This window comes from Dioscorea cayenensis, chromosome 16, assembly GCF_009730915.1.
Source record: "Dioscorea cayenensis subsp. rotundata cultivar TDr96_F1 chromosome 16, TDr96_F1_v2_PseudoChromosome.rev07_lg8_w22 25.fasta, whole genome shotgun sequence".
NCBI classification, from domain to species: domain Eukaryota; kingdom Viridiplantae; phylum Streptophyta; class Magnoliopsida; order Dioscoreales; family Dioscoreaceae; genus Dioscorea; species Dioscorea cayenensis.
The window spans coordinates 23793459-23807733 of NC_052486.1; the positions used below are offsets into that span (position 1 = coordinate 23793459).

At 35.8% G+C, this 14275-nt stretch overlaps 2 protein-coding genes across 3 annotated transcripts; both read right to left on the reverse strand.

Annotated features, from left to right (window-relative positions):
* Nucleotides 1–827: 827 nt before the first annotated feature.
* LOC120279233 (LRR receptor-like serine/threonine-protein kinase FEI 1) lies at nt 828–7336 on the reverse strand. 2 transcript variants are annotated; one of them, XM_039286107.1, is made up of 14 exons: nt 7098–7336; nt 6485–6617; nt 6269–6404; nt 5557–5628; nt 5374–5445; nt 4785–4856; nt 4492–4563; nt 4312–4383; nt 3680–3777; nt 3187–3357; nt 2725–3057; nt 2033–2278; nt 1508–1641; nt 828–1256 (listed from the first exon to the last, which is right to left on the reverse strand). In XM_039286107.1, exons 2-14 carry the CDS (start codon nt 6579–6581, stop codon nt 1038–1040), a joined length of 1794 nt encoding a protein of 597 aa, XP_039142041.1. In that variant the 5' UTR covers nt 6582–6617; nt 7098–7336; the 3' UTR covers nt 828–1037. The 2 variants fall into 2 exon arrangements, with proteins under 2 accessions (XP_039142041.1, XP_039142040.1); XM_039286106.1 differs by having other exon boundaries at nt 6485–6733; nt 7098–7335.
* A 1088-nt stretch (nt 7337–8424) lies between these two features.
* On the reverse strand, nt 8425–9853 carry LOC120279535 (aspartic proteinase CDR1-like). The gene has a single exon (XM_039286458.1). It carries the CDS (start codon nt 9850–9852, stop codon nt 8449–8451), a length of 1404 nt encoding a protein of 467 aa, XP_039142392.1. The 5' UTR covers nt 9853; the 3' UTR covers nt 8425–8448.
* Between the last annotated feature and the right edge of the window lie 4422 nt (nt 9854–14275).

Sequence of the window (14275 nt, forward strand, 5' to 3'; positions counted from 1 at the left end):
TCTGATAGAAAGTCAATAGAGTTGTGATTTGGGGACCTAGTTCAGGAATGAAATCTTCTTCCTTTTGACTTTAAATAATTAAATTGGTTAAATGATGGATCAGTTATGAATCCATGTCTAAATAATTCAAGTCGCATGTGGAGTTCTAGATGGGGCCAATTATTTTATTTTATTTTATTTTTATATTGATTGGTATTTAAAATGTCTTTATTAATGCTCTTAACTTCTTTCAAAATAAGCGGGCATAGAAATTGAGAATTCTCTGAAACTTCCGCACGGGCGAGATGAGACCTTAGTTTATTCACATTGTTCTTTAGCAATAAAATACTACAAAAGAAGAATAACTAATTGAAGGTAAATTTGTTCATTCACATTACATAATTTTGTAGATTTTTTGAGTTTTGACCATGCCATGCCGCCAGTCATTAAAGATCTACTACGTCAAAATCAAGCGCAACCGGTCACATCCCCATAAAAGAAGTTTGTTGACCAACGAATACAAACAAAGTTACGTAATTAGTCGTATTTCATTTCTGTTTGCATGAAATTGAAGAGAAGCTTGTTAACACCTCCGTCAGGCATGATCCAAGCTGAGGGCTGAGGTAACAACATCCCACTACTCTTGATTATTGACTGCAGAAACATTGAAGACAGACAAACTGAAAGACTGGCCTTTTTTTCCACCTTTTTTAACATCTGATGTGAATCTTGGAATGATCCAAACGTTGGCTTTTTAGCCATACACTTCACCCCCTTCAAATACAAAGCTTTGACAGATATTATCAGATTGAGATTTCCAAGATTTTAAAAGAAAAGTAGAAAAAATATATATATAGAAACAGCTTCCACTGACTAACATATTACATATATCTATGTTGATATGGAACAACAACAACAAATGATGGTGGCTAGAAGTAGTTCCATTTACAGAAACAAACAAGAATAATAACAATAATAATTGAACAGGATGCTCCGAATAATGGCTTTTGGAACATGCACTGTTACAAAGTCAAAAGAATGCCTACTGGAACTTGGCTTCACTCTGAATTTGAGTCATAAAAATCACTTGGGCATGGGGTCATGACTTCTGACTCTAGTATCTGCACCACCCTGTGCATAGTTGGCCTATCCTCAGGATTGGATGAAACACACTGAATGGCAACCGACAGTAGTGCATCCAGGCTTTCTAGCTGCACACCCTCACACTGTGGATCAATTATTTCCCTTTGCCGGTTCTCCACAACCAAAAAATTCAGCTGCAACCAAGGTTCCAATTTACTTCAAATCACTCCAAATATTGAACAGAATGGATGCAATGGCATGAATAAAACTTAGATTTAGTGCACTACTGTAATAATGAAACATGCAATGTAGGCATCCAATTTTAACAACTAAGGCAGACATCATTATCACCCGAGGATCCAAACACAGTTCATGGAAAGTAAAATATATATATATATATATATATATCACAGCAGATAACTTAAATAATAAAATAGAGCCATACCCATCCCACTATATTTAAACCCTTCTCAATGAAGGATGAGTCCGTGGGGCGCTTTCCACTTATTACTTCAAGTACTAGTACTCCAAAGCTGTATACATCAGTCTTTTCTGTAGCTCTACCACTCTGCATGTACTCTGCAAATATAATGATAACAATCATAAGAAACCAACATTCCAGAATGAAACAATTGAATATTTCCCCACTGATGCAATCATGCAAGTAGATATTCAAACATCTATATCCCAAAAATGTACACTCAGGAGGAACTAGGCAGGCCCAGCAACAGCATGTTACAGCTTTCCTAGGCTAATGTTGTTACTAGATTCGGCTGACAAGTACTTAGAACATGAAATATGCAAGTTTCTGGTTCAATTGAACTTCTCTAACAAATCATACCAGAAGGCCATGAACACAAGCATTCAAGCAATCACGAGCACTACAAGCTTCAAGATAACATGCTTTGACAAAATATAAGAGAAACTCCATTCTTTGGATGTAATTGATTGATCTACTCCTAAACCATACCTGGAGCCAAATAACCAAATGTCCCAGCAACAATTGTAGTGATATGAGACTCTTCATCCTCCAATAATTTTGCCAGTCCAAAATCAGATACCCGGGCGTCCAAATTGCCATCAAGTAATATGTTGCTTGATTTAATGTCACGATGTATGATACGAGGGGAACAATCATGATGTAAATATGCCAAACCTTTTGCAGCTCCCATGATTATATTAAGACGCGCATCCCAGTCAAGTTGCTCAGAACGTTCTGCACTCACAAAAAATCTAGGCAATTGTTAACTATTGACCAAATTCAACTCAAGTGCATGCTTGACAAAGAAGTTATGAGGAATTTAAAAAATGAGAGAATGCATCTGACATTTGTAGTTAAATATCACAGAGTTTGCTTAATCATGTATACACATACACATTAAGTTGAATATGCAAAACCATGAGAATAGCACCATAAAAATAAAAATAAAAATAAAGGTGTCGATGATCAACAGCACTAAAGCACAACAGGAAGTCGTCTAAGAATTTGATGAATTCAAAACATAAGAAACTAAAATTGTTTAATTCTAAAACCTAAACAAAAAAAATTTGCTAATGGAACATACGCATATTTTCTTTAAAAAATAACAGATATTACACTTCATTTTAGAGAATCATATGTTTGAGAGAAACAAAAAAAGTAATAACAGGAACATCTCTCACCATGTAAAGCTTCATCCAGACTTCCACCAGCTAAGAAATCATAGAGTAGCAACTTAGACGAAGGGGAATTACAATAACCACGTAGATTGACCAGATATCGGTGTTTGATGCTTCCCAAAATCTCAAGTTCCCTATCAAAGAATCGGTCTAATCCTTCATTTGTCTTAATAATTCTTTTCAAAGCAAATACATTGCCATCATCCATAGCAAGCTTGTATACAGTCCCAAAACCCCCAGAACCTATAATGTTCTCATCATTTAAAGTTTCCAACTTCTTAAGGATATCCTTTGTTGTATAAGGCAAGTCCCCATGAAACATAACAATGGACGCACCTGAAACAAAAGGCACCGTGAGGCATCATCCCACTTCTGGAGTACAACAACTTGCATTGGCTTGAAAACTATGGCAAAATTGGTAAAAATTATTACAGAGGCCATGAGGCTGAGATAAAGGTATTGTACCTCCACTAACATCCATTGCAAGACCTCCAATTTCATTTTTCCCAAATTTCTTGTAGAGAAAGCAGCCCCAGAAACACATCAGCGCCACCAGTAACAGAGCACATACAGTCGCTACTGCACTTATAACAAGCCTAGTTGAATTTCTTGTAGGCTTCTTATTGCCTGGATTATCTGCGACAGTACAATCCTTCCAATTATATGAAACAAGAATGAAGGAATATTTATTATGTGTACAGAAAATATAACATGATTGGTGTTACAGGAACTAACTAGAGTTATCATCAAAAGAAACTATTTGAAACTATGAAAGATGCAAATCACCCTTCCCGGGTAATACATATTAAAAATTTTGAAATTCGGGAAAAAAAAACTAAAATGAAAATACTTCCAGCATGAGATTGCTGATCTGCACTACTCCAATCAAAAGTAGTCCATAGATGTTAAAGAAGTTAAACAATGATAACAGGAAACAGCAAAGCCATGAACCAGCTACCTGAGGAGGGTGCTCCACTACCTCCTGGTGCCGAACCAAATTCATCCTTGCAATCAACATGAATTTGCTTCCCGCACAGGCCACGATTTCCAATAAAGCTGCAGGTATATGCCCAAGTGGGATCAGCAAATATAGCTACAAGTTTTTTTTTTTTCCTTCTTGCTACATTTTAATCATTGTGGAAGCAAATAAATAAAAACCTTCAAAAGGTAAATAAGATTGCCGATGTTGGCTAAAGAAAGCAGACTAAAGAAATAACAAATGTAACACAAGGAACTGCAAAAGAAAGGTATTAAAGAAAGAAAGAGATGTCCAAAGCCTTGAACTAAATTATTATATGAGATGCAATTCAGACGGAAGGTTAATTTAAAATGGGGTCTCACTTCCAAAGATCCAAATCCAAAATGATATTGGGCATTCTAATCAGAGAATGCTCTCACTTTCATAATTATAAATTAAAAGAACAACCTCCGACTATGGGAAACAAGTAGAAAAATACCAAGAACAGGTCTTCAATAAGATCAGAATAGTGTCTAGCATCATGATAGTAAATATTCTAGTGGAATGGCAGACAAAAAAAAACTTAGAAAAACACAAATAAACCATAAAAAAATTCAGAGGAACACACTCACGAATTTTCAGTAAATTTGGAGAGAGTGCCATCAGTAGGTATTAATCCAGTCAGGAAGTTTGTTGATACATTACTGTAAAAATTAAAAATAAAAAAATAAAAGTGAGTTTTGACATCAGCTTAGAAAATATAGTCTACTTGATATTACGATTTAAACTTCAACCAAAACTTGCACGCTCACAATTCAGTAAGTTTGGTCAATCTGCCAAGGGAAACAGGAATAGACCCACTCAAAGTATTGCTGGAGAGATCCCTATAAGAAAGAAGAAATACAATAAGTGATAGCCAAGTTGCTCGAGAATATTGGCTTATGTCAAAGTTATCTAGCATAAAGAAGTTACAAAAACTACTGACAATTCAAGAAAAATGATACTATTGTGGTAACGAATTTGTAATAGAAGTCTATAACCCAATAGAAGTTATTGTGGAAATTAAAGATGAATATTGAAATTAATAGTGAAGAATAAAACTCACAGTGTCTCAAGTTCCCAAAGGTTACCAAACTCAGGGGGGATAGATTCACTTAGGTAATTTCCTTGCAAATATCTGCAGAAAGGGAAAGCATAAGATCTTTGTGCAAACCAAAAGATCATGGATACAATAAAACAAACAAAACATAGGCATAAAGACTAAAGGGACAGAGAAAAGGAGAAATATGAGGAAAGAGGAGTCAAGAAGTGATGCACTCCAGATGCTACATAGCATCATTTATCAGCACAATAACCGCATAAGACGAACAGAATAAGACAACATAGGCATACAATGAGTTCATTTTTCATCTTCCAAGAAAATTAAATGTCTTAGAAAAATAGAAACTTCGAAAGGGCTGTTTATGAGAAGTTTTAAATTTGAGATGAACACATTCAGGCATTAAATGTAAATATTTCAACACAGAGAAGCAGATGTCTAAAGGGAAACAAAAAAAAAAAAATCAATACCCGTCTAGAGTATTGCCCATGGGAAAAGGCTATACTCATTCTTTAACAAGAACAAGAGCATAATTATACAATGGCTAGTTTACCCAGTAAAAAGTATCTACAATACCAACGATAGATAGACTTACACATGTTGTAACTCTGTGCAATTTCCGATCTCCGGTGGAATATTTCCATATAAGCTGTTGCCATGCAGAGCTCTAAAATTGATAAAACAAATACAGCTATCAATGCAGTATCCTTTATGCAAAAGCATAAAGACTACAAATATAAAAATATTAGAAGAAAAATTCCATCTGGCAACCACTCACAGTAGTTTCAGGTTACTTAGCTTCCCTATATCTGGTGATATAGACCCAATCAACTTGTGGTAGGAAAGATTCCTGAATATGCACAATAGAATATGAGTAAAATATCATGGAGAAAAAACACAGTCAGAACCAAACAAAGGTCAGATAAGACATAACATACAGAGGTGAATGAAATAGTTCTTTATAAGTCAAATAAAATCTGAAATTATAGCAGCTAACATCTTGTAATGATCAGGCCACTAAAAAACTTAAAAACAATACCTTAAAATTACAATAAGAAAAAGAATAAAAATCCTAAAATAACAAATTGATTCAACACATATACTACATAGAGCAAGGTTCTGTCAAGTGACCTGAGTAAATAGGCAAGTAAGATGATGCAACTTTAAAACACCATAGTTACAAGTGGCTGATAGATAGAAAAGAACAATCCTGAATATTAAATTTTAAAATGGAAACAACAATTTTTAACTAGTGATTAGGACGATAAAATTATATTACTTGAGGGTTCCAGATATTAACTAAGAGGAAGACTTCTAAGAATATCTCATAACCAAGCACTAGCAGTGTTCCAAACACCAGTATCGGTAAAAAAAAAAAACCTCAAGTGTCATAATTACAATCCATGCAGTTATAAATATAAAACAGAATTGAGACTAGCATTGCATTGAACTAAGAACACGCACACCATTGTGATAATTTCTTCACTTACAAGCGAATTACTCTTCTAGTGTGATTGTCACAAGTGACTCCACTCCAAATACAAGGATCAGAATCTTCTTGTCTCCATTGTTGGAAGATACCATCGGAACCAACAATAGAAGTTTTAAAACTGAGGAGTGCTTCACCTGTCAGAGAACACAGATTTGTGAAATACGATTAAAAGACATGTTCAAGGATAATTCTCACAAAAAATTTGAAACCCTACCATCTGAAGTTATCGCACTGATCTCCTGCATTGCAGCATAAATAAGCAAAGCGGAAAGCAAGAGCAGTCTCTGGCATCTCATCAGACCTGAAGCCATTGAGATGCTCCTCCCACACAAGAATACTAGATATAGCTAATCATACATGCAACAAATTCTCAAAATCCTGAACCAAGCTCATTGTTATCCACCACAACTGAGCATCTCCATCTAATCAACACATAACAATGTACTCACTTGATAATTAGCATCTGCAGAGTAAACCAAGCAATAAAAATCAACAAACAGTAAATCTTGAGTAATAGAACTAACAAATCAGCAAGATCTTTCTTTACCCAAAAACCAAAAATAAAAAAATAAAATAAATAAAATAAAATCTACAAATTCCTTTTAAATACAATATCACACAAGCAAGAAGCACTTGGAAAAGGAAAAAGGAAAGGAAGGGAGTCAATTGGCTCCAAAAGCACTACAACCAATGGAAGAATGGAACAACTTTGAATGGCCATTAAAGTTAAGAAAACAGTCATGAAAGTCGGAATTCCAGAGAAACACAGTGAGAATATGGAAAAGAGAGGAGAAAAAGAACCGAAGAAAAAGAATGATGAACAATACCTAGAAGAATGGATCGATCTATGGAGGGCTTTGGAGTAATTGGAGAGAGAGAAAACCCTAGATTTGTCCGCGAGGAGATATCGTCCGGAGGAGGAGCGGGATGGAGAGTGAGAGAAAGAGCAGCAGACAAGAGAGAGAGAGAAATGGGTAGTAGTCAAGAAGAGGCGGTCGGTGGGGGCCCACGGGTAAAACCAATAGGAGAAGAGTGAGTGTGTGACGTGTCATTGTCTGGATCTAATGTTAAAGATGATGGGACTCGCGCGTGTGACCGACGCTGGCTTCCCATTTTCATTTTCTTCAGCACCCACCGGGCCGATATTCTTCTACTCCATGGTTATTACTTATGTATATATATATATTTATGATTCATATGTTGTGAATTGACTAAATTACCCATGATAGTTATGTGGTATTGCAATTAAAAATTAAGAGGCTGGGGGTTGGTTCACGTGACTGGGAGCTGGCTTACAGGTTGTCATGATGTTGTATAATAATGATTGTTGGCCCATTGGATTTGTATTCGTGTCTGTCAATGGAGGAGAAGAGAAGAGAGAACGGCTCATGATTTGACTGAAGCTGAACACCAGTACTATAGTACCACTTCAAAGCCTGGACTGACTGAGTATTTGTATTTTCCCTTTTTATCTTTAATGATGAATGCACTGTAATTTCTTAATTAATTGGTTATTAATTTGGAGCATTTTCTTTTGTTTTCTCCATCTCACTCGTTATGTGTACATGTGTGTTTGTGTCATTCAATGGAGTTGGTGTAGATGAAGAGGCATTATTCCTTTTGGTTTCCCCAACGGAGACGTTGTAGAAGTTAGAGTAAGAGATGGAACCACAACAGAGATTATGATAAGTAGTTATGCATGGAGAATCCAAATCCAAATCCAAATCCAAAGGTGGCGTAATCAATAGGATTGCGGTCCTTTACATTCTTAGTTAGAGATGATTTTTTTTTTAAAATAAAAAATATGGATAAACCACAGTTTTATTGAAATAGCGAAGAATTTAGTAGAACAGTCCTCTCATCATAGGTGAAGAACAAAACTAAGTACAACAAATATTATTAGAGATGATTAATTAGATCATGGGTCTCTTTGGTTTATTTTTTTATTATTATTAAATTTTTATTTTTATTTTGGGGGAAATCAACAAATATTTAGATATACACAGTTCTAAATTAAATTAAAAAGTTTTATAAAATTAATGTTAAAATATTAAAATTCTAGACAATATTATATGAAACATAATAAATGTATGATTTATCCATATTTAACTAAAAAAAATATTATATGAAACAGAAATAAGACAATTAATTTATAGAAACACGGATTAAACAAGGCGGCTATAAGTAATTAGAACATTGAGCAGGAGCAATGGAAAGACGTTTATTGATGAGGTCATAGCCAATATGGAAGTTCTGCTGTGCTACGTTACCGTATATAGAGATTCCCATATCATCGCTAGAAACCATGCCCAAACAAACAACGTCATCACTTATATGTACGAACGCTTGCAGCGGCGAGAGCACCACCGGCGCATCAGTGAACTTGAACGTGATGTCTGGGAATGCGTCATCAGAAACCGACGAACCATCGTCTTTGAAGCAAAGGGAGAAGAAACCATCAGGATCATCGACTCTGGTGAGCTTGATTTTATCCAATAAGGTGGTCACCAAAGGCTTCAACATGGTGGAAGGTATGAAGGTGATGGTCGTGCCAGAGTCGATTATGATGTTACCTTCAACGTCATCCTTTTTCCGACTTCCGGATGGAGTAGTAGTAGTAGTCGCAACCACACTATTATTATCATCTTTTCCAACAGTGATCTCCTCCAGACTGAGGAAGTAGAAAGTGTCCTGTGAGCCGGGGATGATGGGAGTGGATACAACGCCTGGGCCATTGACAGTTGCGTCCTTGCCGAAGTTGAGAGTTGAAGTAGCGTTCTCACCGTATGGAACCAGACAGTAAGAGAACTTTTTACCAATGGATGAGCCTAACTGGGACACCAATGACAAAGAACCACCTCCGAGACCGACCAGCCCGCCGCCATGCTTGTCAAAAGTGCCGTTGCTTTTATGGGAACAGCCGAAGAAGAGTTTAGGGAGAGAGGAGGAGCCACCACTAGCGTTGGACGAGAAGGTAAGTGTCTCCTGAGCGAGGTCGCCGATGGTGAAAGACTGGTCGCCGTAGCTGTACTGGTATTGACACAATGAACCCTTGCCGCAGCCTGCAGTGGGGATTGCCTCACAGCTGTCTGTCTTGCAAGAAACAGTAGAGAAGGTGGACGAGTTTCTGGGATCAAAGATGGGTGGGATTTGATGGTAGCACTGGATGCATGGCTTGCACTGGAGCCATATAAGATCACTGCCGGTGTCGGCGATGGCAAGGACTTTGAATGGTGGAGTGCCTATCTCGAACTCCATGAGATATTCAAAGGAGTTTGGAATTATCTTTGCTTCTATGGATGAAGGTGATGAAGTTGAACTGGAGATGAGGGACGAGAGATAATGAGCACGATAGAGAGAACGGTCAATAATGGCACGGGCACGATCTTTGGACGTTAGAGATGGGTTGTAGTATGGAGAGCGAGATGAGTCTCTGTGAATGAGATTCATGCTCATCCCTGCAGAACTATCACTGTATGCAATATTAAAAGAGAAGATGGAGAAGAGAATTAACAAGGAGAGAAGGAGAGAAGCCATGCTATATGGTTGGAATTGGATTACGTTGTAGTGAGAGATATACATATATAATACAACGGTACGGTGGCGAACTATAGGTATATATGTACGTCCTTATATAGAGAAAACATATAGAGGGAGATGAAGGGATAGGAAGGTGAAGAGAATATGGAAACTGAATATATTGGTGGCTATTTGTTTCTGCTTTTGTGAAGATTCAACGAATGTCTCTCAATGAATCATTAATTGTTAAGGCAATGTTTGTAGTATATACGGATATGGATATCCCAATGTGCACGCAACGCATGCATGAATGATTTGCTAGCTTGAAGGCTTCGATTTGGTCATTTGTGGGAATATGAAGAAAAGATCAATGAAAAACAAATAGGTGCCCCTTGCATGGCAATATTAAAAAATTAACTAATTAATTAATTAACTATTATTAATAGTACGTGTTTGATCAAATGATCCCAACTTCTGCTGATATTGATATTCTCAAGTTAACTCGACGTAGAAAAGTGGCGGTGATAACCATGCAGATACAACAACAAAATATGGACGATCAACATGGTTGAATATAGCTTATGTGTTCATATTGGTTTGTTTTTTTTTGTTTTTTTTTTGTTTTTTGTTTTTTATTTTTTTGATAAACCTCAGATTTATTGAATTTATATTGGTGTTTGGTTATGAGTGCATTATTTTTATTTATTTAATTATTTGTTTTGATAAAAATGAATGAGCCTGATTTATTAGAAGAGAACAAACAGGTACAAAAAAAAATACAGGACATTATAAGTGCATCTTATATTCTTCTATTTTATTTATCATTTTATTTTGTTAGTGTGGATTTGTACTAAATATTTTGATCCATACTTTAAGATCAAATTTTCTTAATAAAGCAGGATTAGCTACGTTTTTTTACAATATTTGTAATATTATACAATTAAGATTCCACAATTTTATTAATTGGATTCGCTAATATCCCTATATTTATGGTAATTTTGAATAAATGGCATGTATAAATTTTGTTAATTAGATGGATAAATTTAATGATGGGTATTATCCGCATTTCGACTACATGGGGAAACAATTTTAGTAGATAATTAATAAATGTGAATGGGTATAACCAATCATCCAAAAAAATATTCCAAAAATTTTATTTTGAAAAAGATTGCAAAACAAAATTTCATTTATCTCCATTTTTAAATATAAACATATATATATATATATATATATATATATATATATATATATATATATATATATATATGGTGAAAGAGTTGGACGTACGTAGTGGGGTCAAATATGTTAGCCACCTAGTTAGTGGAGAAAAACACAACATTTTCTTTTAATTAATTGATATTTTTGGACATTTTTCTTATTTGTTAAAATCATTAGTTTATTATTTTTAAAATTTTTAAAATAAATGAAATTTTAATTAAAATTAAAGATAAATCCAATTATATACATATATTATTATATAACACCATTGCATTATAAAAACCCAGCACGTAAATTTAGAAGATAAAACAATTAATCCTAACAATTAATTATTATTATTTTTTTTTTAAAAAAAAAGAAAAAGATAAAAGAAACGTAAGGGCAATTAATTACTATATATTATTATAGTAACTAATTAAATACTAGCAAAGAAGAGGTAGAGTAGTGGTTGTAGCTAGCTAGAAATTGGAACAATTAGCAGGAGCCACAGAAATGACGTTAGTGTGAAGATCAAAGCCAACGTGCAAGTTCTGCTGCGCTATGTTGCCGAAAATGGGAAGGCCATCATCTCCGACCATGGCCAAGCATATTACATCATCGGAAAAATGGGCGAAGGTCTGCATGGGAGTGAGCACGATGGGCTTTGGATCATAGGGTGCAATATTATCAGAGAAAATGAAAGTGATGTTGGGGAAGGGATAGGGAGGAGCATTGGCAGAGTGAGAGTAACAAAGTGGAAGGTCGATCTTAGGATCTTTAATCCGGGTAAGATTGATGGTTTTGGTTAGGTCGTCGATCAATTTGTTCATCGTGTCGTTTGGTAGGAAGGTCAAGGTCGTACCTGAGTCGAATATGATATCTGTATCTTCAGCTAGATTGACGGTGTCGTTGTTCCCAAGAGAGATGTTCTGGAGCCTGACATAGTAGAAGGTTTTATGGCGATCCATTTTCATGGTAATCACGCCGGGGTCATTCACAACTGCTTTATCTCCGAAGTTGAGCATTGAAGTGGTGTTCTCGGTGTATGGAACCAGACAGTGTGAGAACTTTCCATGGATGGAGGGGTCTAACTGACTCACCAGTGATGCAGGTCCACCTCCCAGACCGATCAGCCCATCTCCATTCTGGTCGAAAGTGCCACCGCTGTCATGAGAGCAACCGAAGACGATTCCGGGGATGGAGGAGGAGGAAGAAGCTGTTAGAGATGGGCTTTTAGTTTGCTATTGAGGCCTGATGGTAGCCATGGAGCTTCAGAGATTGATGGAGAGCTTCTCAATATATTGAATCAGGTTCATAAGAAGGCTGGAGATATGCTAAAAATTCTGTTTCTTTTATTTTCCTAAATTTAGTTAAGATAATTGATTTTTGATGACTCAGCAGCCATGTAATAAGCCACGTCACCAAGTTAGTTACAATACTTTTATATATACAGCTGTAATAATTCAATTCAATTCAATGAATGAATGAGTTCCATTTTCTCTAAAACTGTGAGCTCTTCTTCACTTCCTTCTCTTCAATCCATCCATGGATTAATTGATGTTCCTTTGAAGATCAAACATGGTATCAGAGAAAGGTTAAGGTGATTTCTTCAAGATAATTCATTTTCAGTTTTCGAATTTGTTTTCTAGTTTGCATTGTGTTGTTTTCTTGGATTTCTTGCCATTTGTTCTTGGAGTAATGGCTGGTTTGGACCGAGAAAACCTAGCATCTAGAAGTTCTGCCATTAGTGATGTAACTAGTCCTCTATACTTGAATGTTTCTGAAAGTCCTGCTGCTATTCTTGTGTCACAAGTTTTCAAAGGATTTGGATATGTTCCTAGTTTTGGTTCTTGGAAGAGGGCCATGATGATTGCTCTTTCAGCAAAGAATAAGTTGGGTTTTGTTGATGGTTCTTGTGTGAAACCAGATGAAGGATCTCCTGATCTATATCATTGGGAAAGATGCAATAGTATGGTAATATCTTGGTTGCTAAATTCTTTAGCAAATGAGATATCTGAAAGTGTTTTGTATTGTAATTCAGCTGCTCAGATTTGGGCTGAATTAGAACAAAGATTTGGACAGACTAATGGGGCAGAAGTGTATGAGATTCAGAAGCAATTGTCACAGATATCTCAGGGTGCAAGCAGTGTTTCAACCTATTACACAAAGATTAAAAGACTTTGGGATAGGATACAATCTTTGAGAGCAACTCCTGTCTGTTCAACTTGTGGATCAATTGTAACTGTGACAAAGACTGATGAAGAACAGAAATTGATGCAATTTCTGATGGATTTGAATGAGCAGTATACTTCCATTAGGGGTAATATACTGATGATGAAGCCTTTACCATCTGTAGATCAAGCTTATTCAATTATGATGCAAGAAGAAAAGCAAAGGGAAGTTTATTCCAACTCTCACTCGATAGATGATTCTGCTTCTATGAATGTTGGGTATAATAATTCTCAAAGAGGAGGTATCTCTTTTCAAAGAGGAAGAGGTGATAATAAAAGGAGCATGTTCTGTGATTACTGCAAAAGGCCAGGACATTTGAAGGAAAGATGCTATAAATTGCATGGGTTTCCAGGAGGCTATAAAAGTACAAAAGATAGGAAATTTGTGGCACAAGTGCAAGGAGAAATGCCAGAGGGAAATGCTACAGATGGAATTCAGAACACTGCTCAGGTTCCTGACTTGACAAAAGACTTGTATACAAAGTTTCTCAAATTCTTAAATCATCAAAATGAAGGGGAGTCTAGTATTCGAGCTAATGTGCTCGAAAAATTTTTGTCGGTATGATAACTAATTCTTTGTATAATTCCTTTGTTTTTAGTAATATTAGTGAGCAAGATTTTTCAAATCATTTCTGGATTATAGACAGTGGAGCCAGTGACCATATTTGCCATGAACGAAATTATTTTCAAACCATTTCACCTATTCTAAAACCTTTTAATATCTTCTTACCAACAGGACACAAAGTAGTTGTTTCCCACATTGGCACAGTCCAAATTGCTTCCAATTTTAAACTAGAGAATGTTCTTTTTGTTCCTAGTTTTTGTTACAACCTTTTATCTGTGAGTAAACTTACTCAACAAAAGCAGTGCAGAATTATTTTCACATCAAATGTTTGCCTTATGCAGGACCCTTCAGTGAAGATGCCACAGGTTCTTGGTAAACTTCACAAGGGATTGTATTTGCTTCATTCTTCTAAACAAGCTCATGTTCCTCTTAAATTCACTGCAATTTCTAAACATAAGGATTGTATTTCTTTTACCGCACATCCTGAAATTTC